At 22.7% G+C, this 17,073-nt stretch overlaps 1 protein-coding gene across 1 annotated transcript; it reads left to right on the forward strand.

Annotated features, from left to right (window-relative positions):
• The first annotated feature begins 9,445 nt into the window (after window positions 1-9,445).
• On the forward strand, window positions 9,446-15,062 carry LOC129614210 (antigen 5 like allergen Cul n 1-like). The gene is made up of 2 exons (XM_055528659.1): window positions 9,446-9,697; window positions 14,330-15,062. Exons 1-2 carry the CDS (start codon window positions 9,548-9,550, stop codon window positions 14,993-14,995), a joined length of 816 nt encoding a protein of 271 aa, XP_055384634.1. The 5' UTR covers window positions 9,446-9,547; the 3' UTR covers window positions 14,996-15,062.
• The last annotated feature ends 2,011 nt before the right edge of the window (window positions 15,063-17,073 follow it).

Genomic DNA, 17,073 nt, shown 5'->3' on the forward strand with positions numbered 1-17,073 from the left:
AGCATGTAAAGAAATCTTCTGTCAATATATCATTTGAACTTGGTACATATAAAGGAAGTGAGGTGTCCAATGTACTATCACATTTACAATATCACTATATACTTATAATTATTTAAAAATTTCTTATTCAAATTTAAATTTTAAAATAGCTGAAAGTCATCATAATACAGAATTTATATCTAAAATTCATGCATATATGGTTTTAAGTTTCTTATTAAAATATCTAGTGTAAATTATATATATATATATATATATATATATATATATATGTAATATATTTTTAGTTTATATGCATAATAAAAAGTATTTTAAGACTGTATCGAGATTTTATTTTTATATCAAAAAAAAAAAAATTCAAATTAACATAATAGTATTAAATTTATGTAAGATATATGACTTTATACATTTTTTTTTTGGCTAATAAATAATATTATAATTAATTATATGTAACAAAAATTATATACATACTTATATTTTGAAAATTTCCAAAGAGAAAATCTAAATTATTATTTTGTTGTACACGATTATTATGTAAACTATTTAAAAATAAATTAAATTTTTTATTATTATTGAAAGAAAACAATCCAATTATTTGCAACAAATGAATAATTTCAAAAATAAATTTTTAAACAATTTGAATTAAAACCAAATAAAATAGATTGTAAATAAAAAGAAATTAAATTTTGTGCAATATTTTTAATGCTTTATTTTTCAATACAAAAATTTTTAGAAAATACACTAGAATTGGAAAAAATATGTGATGTGATCAGCATATAACCGCACAAAATTCGGTAGTTCAACAAAAATGTTACACAAGATTACAAAAAAAAATAAAAGTTACCTATATAGTAAAGTTACCTATACCTAGGAAAATGTAAATTTGGCAGAGTTTCGCCTTTTGTCATGAAGAAGTCCGTTTCCATCAAAAATTGGTATACAAAATTTAATACCACCACATAACCTTCCTTATTGTCGGCAATGCTGTCGGTAAAAGTAATTTGAGTTTAAAATTTGTCATAATAATTTTGTATATAAAACATCAAATAAATTTATTAAGAAACACAATATTATTTTGCATTGTTTAATATTAACACAAACTCATATAATTATGTCATGATATGAAAATTCTGGTCTAAGAGATATTTTGCTTTAATCTATGATGAAAAAATATTTTTTTTTTTTTTATTTTCTTTTCTTATATTAATTGAGTAATTTAATACATTTTTATTCTATTCTTTGATATTCTTATAAAAAAATAGGGCGCGGTTTTTAATCGTCAGGTATATATTTGTCATTAATTCTAAAGCTAGGTCAAGTTTAAATTTAACAAATTGATTTAAATATAATATTAAATCACGGTAAATGTATTTAAGGACGATTGATTTATGATGGTAATAAAAATCACAAAAAAAAAATAAATTAATTATGGTAGTTTTAAATTTCAATTATAGTTCATATTACAATTCAAAAGATTCATGGAGTTATTGCGTAGGTTGCAATTTGAAAAAAAAAAAATAAAATCGAATAAACGACATAATATAGACGTCATGTTTGATTGAATTGCGTAAAAACTTCAAACTTTTAGCCTTATTACGTTTAATAAACACTTCACTTAAATCTTTTATAGTGTCTTTTTAATTGTGAAAATTTTTATAATGTTTTTATTTCAACTGTAAGCCCAGCTTTGCTGCATGGAAGAACTCGGACTGGTTCAAGTAAGATTCTGGTATACAAAGACCCTATCTAGCCTAAGTGTATTTTTGGATAGTCGTGTCAACCTAACCCCGCCTAACCTATTTCAATTTGAATGAAACCATAATTTTCATAAACAATTTTCAAATCAAATGTTGCATTCGAAGTGTACTTATGTATAGAAGGTTTCTAGTAAGAAAGATATTATAAATATTTTTTCATAAAACAAACCAAATAATTATTTTGATAGTGTAAAGCTCAGTGTATTAATTAATTTTTATAATACGCTAATTGTGTTTTACAGTTTGTGCATTTATGTTTAATGTTATACAATGCATCGAATATGTATGGATTTTTAAAAAACCATCATATTCCTTAAAACATAATATTATGAACAAAGAAGAATACAAAAAATTAGCTATATATGTATATACATATGTGTATGAAAATTCCTCAAAATTTATCAAATTAATAACAATTGAAAATTTATGATCTAATGACATACTTCTTAATTATTATTTAATTAATGCTTCTTTATACATTATGTTGATTCTTAGAACTACTTATATATTTATTTTCTTAATGCCAATAGAAATTTTCTACGAAAAATATATGTATGCCAAAATTTAATATTTGTTTCGTAGGACATTAATGTTATGTTAGTCATGTACAATGATTGACAATTTATTCATTCTTTTTTTCTCGTATTTATTATAGTGTTACAAAAAATTCGATTTTTTTTAACCATTATACAGATTTTATTCAGTTTTTCAGAAATAATATTAAATCATAGGTGCTTATAATCCCTACATTTATAAATTAAAAATTTATATTTTTTTAGTGTGATTTATTGTTTGCATCATAGTTGTATATACCTACCTGGAAAAATATTCAATTTTTGATCTAGGTACAATTTATCGGAATACCGATCTCTATTGTATTGAAGTCATCTATGCAACATTTACATATGTAGAACTATACATAGGTTTAATATACTTTTCTTATAGGTACACATTAACAATATATTATTTTTACAGATCTTTACAAATTGGAACTAACTCAGTTTAATTATAAAAGTTTTCAATTTTGAATTATATTTCTTCAAAGTATATGTAAGTTAATTTAAATATTACCATAATTGGGGTTAAATGTTACCATAATGGGTAATAATAATTGCCATAGACGTATTTGAATATTTCCAGAGTCTGATGCTGCGTGAATATATATGCACATATATATGCATGTATTTTTGCGTGCCTTATACATATTTATGATTGTAAATTATACATATAATAATTTATTAAAAAAATTCTATATCAACAAATAACAATCATTGATGCTATCATAACAACAGTAAAATTGTTTAACTACTGTCAAAATTTCATTTGATTTTGATAAACATAATTGTATATTAAAGTATATTTTTATGTGTATATGTATATGTACTTTTTTACCTAAACTTAAATTTACTTTTAAATATTAGCATTTATACGGTTTGCTGTTGCTAAAAAATAAAATTATTAACAACATTTTTCACTTAAAAAAATTTTTTTTTTTCTTTACAATAAAAATTTTAAAGAGTTTTCTCCATAGCGAGACTATTTTTTAGAAGCTCTTATATTGACAATATGTATGTCAATGTTTACATACATATGTTGCAATTATTATTAGTGTTATTTTAATATTATAACAGTAAAAAAGATCTAAATTGAATCTTTTATCAAATTATTGACGTATACAATTATTATTTTCTTTACACTATACGTACAATGCTTCGGATACAATCAATTTTATTAACATGAGTCATAAATTTTTAAAACTATTTACTTATAATTAATTACAATCTTATGTATCTGTCGGTCACTGTCGGTATATCTGTTGGTATATCTACTTTTAAGGCAATTTGTTATCATATTCTGTCTATGAATATTTTAGCTGTTATGGAAGTGTTACAGATTTCAAATAAAAAGTAATTAAAAGGGTATGTGAGCCGACATCTGACATAAGCTTTTAATCAAAACATTCGGATAGGATCCGAAGTTTTTATGTCAAAATTATTTATTTTCCAAAACTATGCCAATATGTGATATTGCTATGAAAAATTCGGCATAGAGCCAATAGAATGAAACATAAAAATACACACAGAGGGGCGGGACAGAAAGACTAACGAAAGCATATACAATTACGAATTGATTTTTTCCAATGTAAACATTGTATGTATGTACGTTATCCTAAAAGACTGTTTTGCGTATACTTACTTTACGTTCGCTTACAATGTAGCTATAGAACAAAAGAATCAAAAAATATACACACATACACATATGTATACGTATATTAAATTCATAATGATTTTTAATCTGAATTTTTTAATGGCACAATTAGTATATCGATATCTAAATCTAAAGTGATCAATTAATTGAAAAAAGAAATCCATATATCTATTAAGTATCTATCTGTTTTTTTTTATAACAGTACACAATTATAATGAAATTCACTTTAAAAGTAAATTATAAATTGTAAAATATTTATACATTGTTGAATTCAATTTCAATTCAAAATATTATATTATATGGGATATGGTTGTATCTCATATTGTGACCCCGACATTTAAATGAAATTTAACAATACATACATATCTTAGGTTCAACAACATTTTGAGAATCGTAAAATTTTTCATAAAAAGGTGTTTTCGGTAAGTTTTTAATTTTAATTCTAATTCATTTAAAATAATATTAGAATTTTGAAATTTTGACGTAACAATATGCAATCACCCATAAAGGGTTAACATTTTGACTGTAGTAAGCTTGATATTATAAAAATTCAAAGTATTTCTGTCAGCCATGTTAGTAAGATAAAACTCTCTAGCTCAGAATTAACAGTTACGAACTGATTTTTTATTTCATCATTGCCATTATAACTAGATTTTCGAATTTATACTATACAAAACAAAAACAGATTTGCAAAATTTTTTTGTATGCTGGCTTAAATTTAGATTTGAAAATTGCAAAGAATGGTTCGAACCAAATTTTGTTTGAACAAATTTGAGTATGCGCCGTTTCATATTGACATGAATTCCATTTACCACCTCAATGTTTCCAATTTTTTTGTTTTTTTAAATTAAAATTATTGCTTTCCTGTGATCTTTGAATAAAATTAATTAGTGAAATTTAATGTAAGTATATAATTATGCTGTATACCATGTGCAAATTGCAATTTCTTTATTATAATTCTATAGTATAAAAACTATTGCAATTTAATGAACCTATTAAATTAAATTTAATTGAATATAAAAGTTTTATAGTTTCTTTTGAAATAATTATGAAATTTTTTGTGATTGATAAACACTTAACTTTCTAATATTTTATTGGTGTATATAGAAGATTTATTACTTTTTCTGTAAAGATCAATTACAGATATTAAATTTTATTTATGATAAAAATAAAAAATTAGATCGATAAAATAAGAAAAACAATTTATAAATGAAAGCAAAATATTTAAGAGTTTAATGCATTTGTCTGGTAAAAACTGATCTGTTTGTGTTTAGTTGGAGTAATAAAGGTTAAGGTCAATTGTATTGTGCTACATTTAATAAATTCAAGTGCGCTACAAATCTCAAATGGAATACAAATCTGTAAAAAAAAAAAATCATGAAATTTTTATTATCATAAATAACAATGTAAGTAATATTGAAGTTAATACAGTCTCTACTCAAATAAGTGGTCAATTTTTAGCTTAATTTGTTGCACCTTATACATACATGAAGATTGCTATTCAAATATTTGAATATTTTTTTTAATATTATTAAAAAATTTAATTTAAAAATTGTAAAAATGTATGGATTTTACCTTCGATTTATCACTTTAAAAATATTTTTAATGAGTAATTATATTAATTATTAAAAATATGAAAATAATAATAATATTGTGTTGGTAATTATATTGACTATATATATACATACATATTATATAGAAAATATTATATAGGTAGATTAACATATTCTATAAGTTTTCCGTCAGCAAAAGAACTGAAGCAAAAATAATACAAAATATTGAATTTTAAGAAAACTTTTTCTAACTATATACTTTTTCTAGATGCATATATGTATGTGATAAATTTATATTAAATTGACTCAAAGAGAAAATTCAATTAAGACAAATAAAAACTGAAATTTGACAGGGCATTAAAAGTGATTACACGTAGTGTAGTTGACCACAGCTTTGACTAAAGGAACAATAATAGATTTTACATGTCTTATGTTACTCAGAAGAAGAGTAACGAATTCTATATGTCGACTCAGTTTGAAAGAGTAGTAAGCACTGTACGTGTAATACAATAGCCGTTTGAACTATAATCTTTCAAAAAAATTCAAGTTAATGTTCTCAAACATTAATGCAAACGTCGTTTGCTATTAATGTTGCTAGCCGTATAATAAAGTATGATTTTTAATTTTTCAATTCTGACTTAAGCAAACATTTTTTTTAATTTGAAAAAATATTTTTTTTTATAAAATCAAATTTTAAAAAATTTTTTCCTTATATTGTCGGTTTTTAGATTTGTTTTTCGACTGAAATTCGTATTACGATCGACTGGCATTTTACAAACCCCTTATTACTATAGAGACTATAGAGCAGAATATTTTTTGCTCACAGGAAAATTTCGAACTCTCTATTTTAGAGAAATGAAGATATAACAAATGACAATATTTTTTTTTTTTGCAATCAAAGGTTATTTTTTTTTTTTCCTCCACGTCGACCCATAGGATCTTTTGTGATTCCCATCCCCTTACATTAGCTCTATTCCTAGGCCTCTGACTAACCGCAGTATGGTAGCCACATCAAGCTGCGAGGTCAAAAAGCCCCTCCCGAAGCACCTCAGCCGCAGGCGAGCAACCGCCTCGCACTCACACAGTTAGTGCTCCATGGTTTCATCCTCCTCCAGGCATAAACGGCAGACCTCATCCGCCACCCTGCCCATCCTTTTCAGGTGGACCCTCGTGAGACAGTGTTCAGTGAGAACCCAATCAAAGGTCATGCTATGCATATTATTAATTTCAAATAGTGTCAAGGTATACATGGATTTGCATATATTACATGGGAATATACATACTTATATTACGATTAACGAGTCAATCAATGAGTCAATTAGTATTGTCACTGCTTTTGACATAATGTATGTATACTTTTGACGTGTTTCAAATAAAATAATATTAATATTTTAAAATTTTAATATTAATTATAAATTTTAGTAAAAATAAATATATGTATAACATACAAAATTTTATAAATAAATAATTATCCATTAAAGTTTATAAGTCTAAATGTATCTTATAATTTCTATCGTTTAAATACAATTAGTATATTTTAAAAATAAACAAAATTTAATATTTATTACATTTTTATTTGATAATTTCCTTTAATATTGTACATATCTACATGTATATACCGGGGTGTATGGGAAACCAATTATAAAAATGTTTTAATTATATTTTTTCCTTCTGGAAATTTTGATAAAGAACAGATGAACGCAAATTAAGATCTGGGAAGTGCATAATTAAAATTGAAATGAAAATAGGATGAAAAAACAGAAAAGTATAAATTTCGAATTGAAAATAAACATACATATGTATGTATGTATGTAGGTAAATTTTAAGCAAGGAAAATTTCAATTTGATTTTTTATTTCAATAAATATAAACATAAAAATTTGGAATATTCTTTGCATAATGTAAATAAAACCGAAATTTACTATACTAGCAAAATATCCAGTGAAGTAGTGAAATTAAATTTGGTATGCTTAACTTGGAAATTTGAAAAATTTTTTTTTAATTTAAGACAAAATTAAAAATTTCAAGAATTACATACAATATATTTTATGTCGAATAAATAATGAAAAAGGAAAAATGATACTTATAATTGGCAAGAACAAATTTTAATCGTATTATTTTAAACATTCAATTTAATAATTTAATTTCGTTCTTTTTTTATATTTTAAAGATAAAGCATGGGAAATTATGGGAAAAATTTTATTTCTTGTGTATGTAATGTAAGTATGTATATATATGCATAAAAAGAAAGGAGCACCTTTCAATCAATTTTAATATTTTTGGTTTTGAGAAAATTGATATTGAAAAAATTAGTTTACGAAGTACAACTCTAAGTATGCATTTTTTTCATGAAATAATTTGGTTTTATAAAAATAAAATTCTAGTTTGTCCATTAATTGAGAAATATTAAAAATAGACTATATTATATGTATGTATGCATATTTCCCGATTAATATTTAATAATTCGAACAAATCTATTTTCTAGTTAAGTTTACCGAGGGCATGGCGTAAGATTATGAAAATTCCAAAGTTTAAAATTATATTTATAACAATTGTTGCAAATTTTAAGATAATGTCTAAATTTTTTCTATAGTTACAACACATCACGTTATTGGAACCCGCATAACCCAAAAATTTATTGATTTATTTCATTTCTAAAATAAAACTCAAACTCTATAGTATAACACAAAATTGGCATATTATGGCGTATATGAAATTTATCATTCTCTGTAAGATATGAAGAAATATGCTTTTGTACTAAAATTCGGTGCTATTACAATGCCACACACGCGTATGTAAAATAGTCGGTAAAAATAAAGCGGTTCTTAAAATAATTAGCTCGAATCAATAATGAATTGAAATTACACAATTTTTTTTTTTTTTTTGGTTTCGCTTTCAGAACATAAATGACTTGTAATTATATATTTACAACATGTATATACCTACATATTACGAGTCATAATACAAATACTGGTTCCCTGCTACAATAATTAATCGAAAATTTCTTTTTTAACATAATAAGTTTAAAAATAATAAGAAAGATTTGAATTAACATGGCTATATTTCATAGAGTTTCATAATAAGTGTGTGTATACATACTCGATTTAATAATATTTTTTTAAAATTTTATTGATTTTCCTTTGATATTTGAAGAGCCTCAGGAATATTTCCAGAATTAGTTGAAATAAATTTTTTTTGTGTTCGCTTCTGAATATTCTAAATATTATCTGAAAACAAAAATAGAAGGTGCCATCCCAATACTACCCCTTTAATAGGTTTGAAACAAGCACTTTAAAAAATTCAAAATTTACAAAATTACTTAAAGTTTGATTCGATTTTCAGCTTATATATCATAAAAATGAATTATTGGAATTAATTGAAATTTAAATCAAATTTGATTAATTGAATCGCGCGCGTCCTCTATGAAAAATCATAATAAATACGAGGCATAATAAGTGTAATAATAATAACAGAAAAAAAGCAAACAGAAGAAATTAATAAATGAAATTAAAACAAAAATAAACATTTAATACAAAATTACATAAACACACACTCGCATATACAAGTATGTTTAACCTAATTTTAATGTTTTGTGTTTATTTCCATTATAAAAATCGTGCTGCCTGGAGTTACTTTTTTTCGCCATACTCTCTTGAAATTTATACACAAACACAATACAAACATATAAATTATAAAAATCACTTTTTATACAAAAAAACCATAAGAACAATAATAATAAAATCTCCAGATTGTTTATATGATCTGTTCAATTCAGTTAATCCAGACAGTTTGAGATTAGACTTCAATAATAATGGTTGTATACGGGTAGCAATTTTTTTTTTTTAAATTAATTTAACTGTAATATTATTAAAAATATTATACTAATTTGAAAGAATGATTAAATAAAAAAAAAATTAAAAAGAGAAAAAAAATTCGATTACATAAATTTTGAAAATTTTGAAATATTTTTAATAAAATTTAAAAAAAAAAAATTTTTTTTAAAAATAAATAACGCAAGAAATTTTTTTTTACAATGATTAAATTAATTAAAATATTTACCGTTATTTTTACAATTACATTAATTATTAGTGAATCAAAAAATGAACAAATTGATTGGTGTGATAAAGATAAATGGTGTGACTATATATTAGAGGGACAACATATTAAATGTAACAATACTGGGGTAAGTAAAATTTTAATTTGTATTTTATTCCAGTGTTATTTATAAAGAAATCTTTGCTCAGTTTCGAATTACATTATAATCCTCAGCTGATAGTTTCTTTATATTCAACTATGTGCATTAACAGTGATGAATTTTATAACGAATTTCTTTAATATACTCGTATAAGGTTATTATTTAAACAGGGTTTTTCGAATAAGGTTGCAAATAATTTCAAGGTTGATTCTATGATCAATTTTTAGAAAAAATGGTAGGATGTTGAGGGGGGCGGGGGAATGGTGCAAATATAACAGTCTCTTATAATTTTGAATGTAATAAATTGAATTTGTATGATAGTGTGGTCTTCAATTCTGTTTATGCCCAATTTATTTTATCTGAAAATAGCAATAACCTCGATAGTCTGAGTTTCGATTTACTACTTTTGTTTTTTTTTTTTGCCTGAAAACCTTATATATTCACAAAGATTATTTTTTGGAGTCTAGACTTAAATTTCATTAATTTTTAATTTTACTTACTTTTACATTTCATATTGCTTCAAATTTTAAAATCCATAGATAAACTCCTATAATAATTTTTAAAATAAAAATCAAGGTTAAAAACATTGTTATACTTATTCTTGTTTCTGTTCTAATATTCCATATATAATGAAATTTGCATAAACATTTTTCTTGATTGATAAGTGGCTTCTACAATATCGAGTTTTCTTTTCTTAAAATATTTGCAATAAAAAATAAATTAATCAATAAATGTGTGCTGTTTTTGGAAATTCTAATAAATTAGATCGGCGTTTGGAAAACTATTCCGAAATATATTTTTTACAATAAAATAATTCCAATTTAGAAAATCAAAAATAATAATAAAATAAATGAAATATTGTACTCATTCATTTATGATGTAATTGATCAGTGATTTATTAGTGATTCGGTCTGTCGAAACATAAATTTTAATAAGTTGTATATAAAAGAAATTCCCTTATTAAGAAGATTTAAATTATAAGTGGTTTATTAATATGTATATTAATTTTTTATTGTATATATATTGAGTAAATAATTATTATAATAAAAAAATATTTATTATAAGTTGTCGTTACGTAACAACAATTTCAAAACAGTTAGAATAAAAAATATTCTTCTTCAATTCCAGTAGTCTCATACTATAAAAAACTGTTAAATTTCTAAATAAGATTTGTTTTATCAAACCAGTTAATTAAGTAATTTAAATTAAACTAAACAAGATTATTTTATTAGAACTGGAAGTAGATTTTAAGTAATTATTCAGTATTGTATATACAAAGTAATTTAATTTAGAAATTTAATTTACAAATTTAATTAAATATTTACGAATTACAAATATTAATTGTGTAAATAATTAATTGAAAATAATTTAATAATTGAATAATTAATTTTAGAATAAATTTTAAAAATTGTTTGAATTAATTCATTTAGTTTGTTGGTCTGATTGTTGATTAAATGCTGAATGAACTGTCAAACAAGAATGCTTCAAACACAGTTAATTATAAAATATATTTATTTAGAATTGAAAAATTTTAACTTTAAAAAATATATGCACTTATGCTTGTGCAAAATCGATATTATTTTGTAATTAAAAATTTTTAGTTAATTATAAAATTGAAACAGTAAAATTACGCTATAATATCAAACATTTTCATAAGCGCAGTACATCCCAATATATTATGTCGAAAATTGCGTTATATTTGTGTTCATAAACATCACTAATTTTTCATTAGTTTACTAATTATAAGAACTGTTTTGATTTTATAGAATAGTAAAAATATATTCAATATGTATTCATCACGTAATGTTTTTGCAGTATTGCGTTTTGCACTTATTTTTTTTTGCAGTATTGCGTTTATAATAATCTGAATTAGAATTCAACTTTGATTTGATGAGATTTCTGAAGGGCATTCATAATGTATTTAATATTATTATGTATATAATAAAATACATATGTAATTGGTAATGGACGTGCAAAATAATATTTGATTATTGAAGAAATTAAAAGACAACCGGAAAGATTAAATGATTGATGATTTAACATAGAATCTATATGACTAATTTTTGAAGGAGGTGACAATTCATTTTTTTTTTTTCAAATTTTCATATTCTGTTTTTCTAACAGAATTAAATTAATTTATTATAAATTTTTGATCTTTTTCAATTTGAAGATTACAATATTTATATGACAGTTTTCATATGATGACTTTGTAAAATGATTTTAAAATAAAAAAAAATCTTTATTTATAGTCAAGTATAGTAAAAAATATGATTACATAAATCGAATGTCACACAAATCAAAAATGTACCCATATAAAATACAAAAGAAAATATGCCCCCATTGAATGCTGTCTATTTTGTGCAAAAATAAAACTCGTGCTCTTACGAGAGGCTGCGTCAAAAAATGAAGCGTCAGGAAATATAAATTTTTTTTTATATTATTTATATATGTAAACACATTAAGGGATCAAAGATGTTTGTAGGTATGGAATTCTATATGGCAGAAATAAGGAAATAAAATAGCGTAGCGTTAAGCGTTAGCGTAGTCGTAATTACTAGCGTAAGTAGTGGTATGTAGGGTTTTTTCTTGCATACAATCATATAAAATGTTTATGATTTACATTTTTTTTTATGAATTTAATTTTGGAAACTACAGTATAATAGAATAAATAATAATTGTCAAAATAGGAATTAATATGAAAAAATTTACTATTTAACAATTATTATTCGCACAATTTAATTTGCGTTGATTCCACGTCACTCACTGCAATGTTATATAAAAATAATATTTATCACATTTCAATTTAAAATATATCCGTATGTAATAATATTCAACATATATACATATATAATTATTGTTTTACCTTCAATTATCTTTTATTCTCAAATTGATAGATTCCTTCATGAAAATATTTAATAAGAAATTTTTATCCAATAAAATTCTCAATTAATTTATGCAAAAATAAAATAAAGTTGGGTCAAACCAACGGTTTGTATTGTAGCACTTTTCCCTTCAACAAGTGAAAATTCTGCTTTTAAATACAGTCTATGTATACCTATCACACTATTAAAATTATTTTCATTCATATACAAAGCTATTTCTAGGATTGCATATATTTAGGATGATGCATACATGAATGTCTTTGAAATAAAGCAAAAATTAATATAAAGAGGGGTTAACATAATTCTCGATTTAAAGGGTTAATTGTGTGAGTTAAGAAAAATAATTATATTTTTTAATGTCATGGAATTTACCATTAGCTTTTTGTGTTTATAGAAATTTGAAAAAGCTTACGGTTTCGGAAATATAAGGTGTCAAAAATTCAAATTTTACAAATTTCAAGAGGCGATAACTTGAGAGGGGGTGGAGATGGAAAAAAATTTTCTTCTAAGGAAATGAACTATTTGTTAAATATGTCTAAAAGCCTCTAAAATTTCAAGCTTCTACAGGCTGGGGTCTAAAAGAAAAACGACATCAAAAATTTGGAAAAAAAGGACTTTTGATAACGGTAAATTTGAACGGCCATTTTCTTTTTCTAAAGTTTAACTATAGTATACCGCGCTAGGGGAAGCGAGCCGCTGCCTTTATGCGTTCTTGCAACAAATAGTTAAAAAAAGCCATTTTTAGGGTTTTGGAGGGGTATAACTTCTAGAGGGGTTCCACGGACAGACGGTATAACTTCCACGGACAGACAGACGGACGGACGTACGGACGGACAGAGTGAAACTAATAAGCACTTTTTTTCAAAAATTTTTTGGAAAAGTGCTAAAAATGAATGTTAATATTTTCAAATTGCGTAAAAATGCACAACACATATTATAGTCAATTATATTCTTTTGAGAATACCTGAAATCAAACAATGTCATCAAGGTCAAGGTATTCGATGTCGAACAAAAAAAAAATATAAATATTACTTACATACTTATTAAATTTATAATAAATTCAAATACATTTTTTTTTATTTATTTTTCTCATTTTTGAGTACATGTATCGTAAACACATAATAAGAAAATAAAATTTTAAATTTTATAAAAATTTAAAATATTTTATTCTTTTATTAAATTGCCCAGCAGCTTTTCATAGATCAAAGTGAATTGCGGCATTTGAGTGATATGCTTAACTTGTAAACAATATAATTAATTTTCTTATTAATAAAATAAAAATTGATATTTGTTTTCTTATGATAGTGTGCTTGAAAGCGTTTTTTTTTTTTGCAGTATTCATAACTGAATCTGCGCAGACATATTGCAATCATTGAAGTAATACAATATGTACATATGTTCAATTCAGCTTATTAATTGCTCAGCGATGCAGTATTGCTACACAAACATAGTTTTAAAACTAGATGTGAATTCATGCAGTTTAACAATTAATTGCATATTATGTATGTCACTTGTAATTAGTTTCTCCACAATTCATACAATTAACATTTACATGTTGCAAGCTGAATTATTTTATTAAGTATTATTGAACTTGGAATTTTAGGGAGATATTTTTTATAATTTCGTAGTTCTTTAGCAATGTTTGCTTAATTAATTGACCTTGTCCTGTATATAATTTTTAAAAATTTTCTTAAATAATTGTATTTATTTTTAAATCACTTTTTTTTTGTTTTTTTAGAAATTTTCTTCCGATTGTCCTGAGGAAGTTCAAATGATTCCCATAAATAAAGCTATGAGAATGGAAATTTTATATGCACATAATAAATATCGTAATCTTATTGCATCAGGTAAATTACCTAATTATAAACCAGCACGACGTATGGCACAGATGTGTTATTGTCATGATTTAGCTAGAATGGCTGAATTAAATGTAAAAACATGCCGGCATGAACACGATAAATGCCGTAGTACTGAAAAATATCATTTTTCTGGACAAAATTTATTTCGTTGGTACAGTAATATGAAACCAAAAAATATTAAAAAAATCCTATTATCTGGTATAACTGATTGGTTTGATGAATATAAATTAACAGATATGAGTATTATTGATAAATATCATAGGGTTAAAGAAAAAGTTGGACATTTTACAGCTTTAGTAACTGAAAGTAATCGTTGTGTTGGCTGTTCAGCATTAAAAATGTTTAAAGATGGTTTTTATGAAATTTTATTTGCATGTAATTATGCAAGTACAAATATTAGAGATAGAGCAGTTTATAAAACTGGTAAACCCGGTTCTAAATGTAAATCAGGAAGAAGTAAAAAATATCCAGCACTTTGCAATAATAAAGAAATTTATGATTTATTATATGAAGAAGATGAAGATGATAGTTTGAACGAAATTTAAAAGAAAAACAAAAAATATAAAAAAAAAATAGAATTAAAATAATTAAAATAATATTAGAATAATACGAAAAGAAAAATATGTAAGATAAATTAAAAACTAGAATAAAAATATTTATGAAATAAAAAAAATAAATGTTTGTTTTTCTTTTCAAATTTTTTACATAAAAAGCTTATTTTTAAATATTTCTTAATAGTGAATTACATTTTATGTTAAAACTTTTGCTGTATGCTTTTTTCCCAGTCTTTTCTTAAATAATTTCTTTGAAATTATATCTAAAATGTCTTCTATTCAACAAAAGGAAACCCCTAAAACGGAAAAATCAAAATATTGTAATAATTATAATTTGTTTGAATTAAACATCATTTTTATTTAACAAACTTTTTGAAACATTTCAAAATGAACTAAGTATAATAATATTCATGAAAATAAAACTAAAATAAAATTTAACAAAATTTGATTTTTTTCATTTAAGATAAACAATTTAAGATTAATTAATACAATTAAAGCAGAAAAAATAAAATTTATTTGAAGAATTTAATAAATTATTGCTTTACCTTTGTATCAATTTCCAGTTCAGTTTTAAATTGTATAAGCAATTTATTGCCTTTACAATTTTAAAAATAACAAAAAAAGAAAACAAAACTTTCAAAATTTATAATAATGTTATATAAAATAATAATTTATAATAAAAAAATTTATAAAATTTTTAATCACATAATATTTTGAATGCACCAATAATTTTATAATTGCTCAATATTTATTATAATTTAATTAAATATATTATTATATTTAATTTTATTTTATAAAAGCATAAAATTGATTATACACAGTTAAGAAATAAATTTATGATTGGTCTGAAAAAAAATTTGGTCAAATTTTTAGTATTTCATTTACTTAACTGTATTGTTATTATAATTTTAAACATTTTTCTTATTAAAAAATGAACTTATCCTACTAAAAATATTACTATCACAGTCAAAAAACTTTTCAAAATTCAAACTACCCAATTTTTTTCCCTTACAAATTAACAAAATTCAATAAGTTTCATAATAATATAGAATATGTTAGTTTATTCTTATATTTTTAATAAAATAATATTAACAAAACATATATTTTTCAATATTAATTATATTATAATTAAATGGTGCATTATATTTAATTATTTTATTCAGAAAATTGATACTGAACTAATTTCCAAAAATTTAAACTGATTACAAAGGTTTTTTATTATATTTTTTATTGAAAAATTTAATTAAAAGGACATTATACATAATTTTTTTTTATAATTCATTAATTAAAATTTGAAGAAGTTCATAAAAAGGGTAGAAAATTTTGTTTTTTTTTTATATAATTTACAATTGCTGATTTTTTACTACACAAAATTTTTAAATATAATTTAGTTTATGATAAAATTTTATTTTTGAAATTTCTATACAATATTTATGATGAATTTTTTTTTTTTGTTTTTGTATATTTATTATTATTTATCAATTTATTTTAAATTATTTTTCAGAAATTTTATTTAAATTTGGGATTTAATTTAGAATTCGTATTGATTACAATTTCATTTTAATTAAATCTGATTTTTTTTGTTTTGGAAAGCTATTAAAATACATTTTACTTGGAGTTTTGTGTTTTTATTATTTATTTATTAATTTTTTCCAATTATTGACAATATTAATTCATGCAATAATATTAATATTAATATTTTTTTTTTCTTTTATTACTTGACTATATTTTCGTATTATTGTCAGTCTAAAAAAAATTTCATTCATTTTTTTACAATTTATTTAAATTTTAATATTCTATTAATTCTAAAATAATAACGTTGGTTTTTTCTGTTTTTATTTTACTTATTTTAATATCGAATTTTCTATTATAGAATTTTATGAAGTTAATATAGTTGCTTAGTTTTATAAAGATATTTAATGTTTTTAATTATATTTTAAATATATGAATATGTTAAGTTTCTATTTTTTAAAAAAAAAAATACGGATGAGATACGATTACAATGGTAATAAGTAATTTAAATTAAATTTTGTAATTAATTCGGAATTAAATTTGGAATACAATTTTAT

The sequence above is a fragment of the Condylostylus longicornis genome, unplaced genomic scaffold (assembly GCF_029603195.1).
Source record: "Condylostylus longicornis isolate FDR11 unplaced genomic scaffold, ASM2960319v2 ptg000106l, whole genome shotgun sequence".
Lineage (NCBI taxonomy): Eukaryota > Metazoa > Arthropoda > Insecta > Diptera > Dolichopodidae > Condylostylus > Condylostylus longicornis.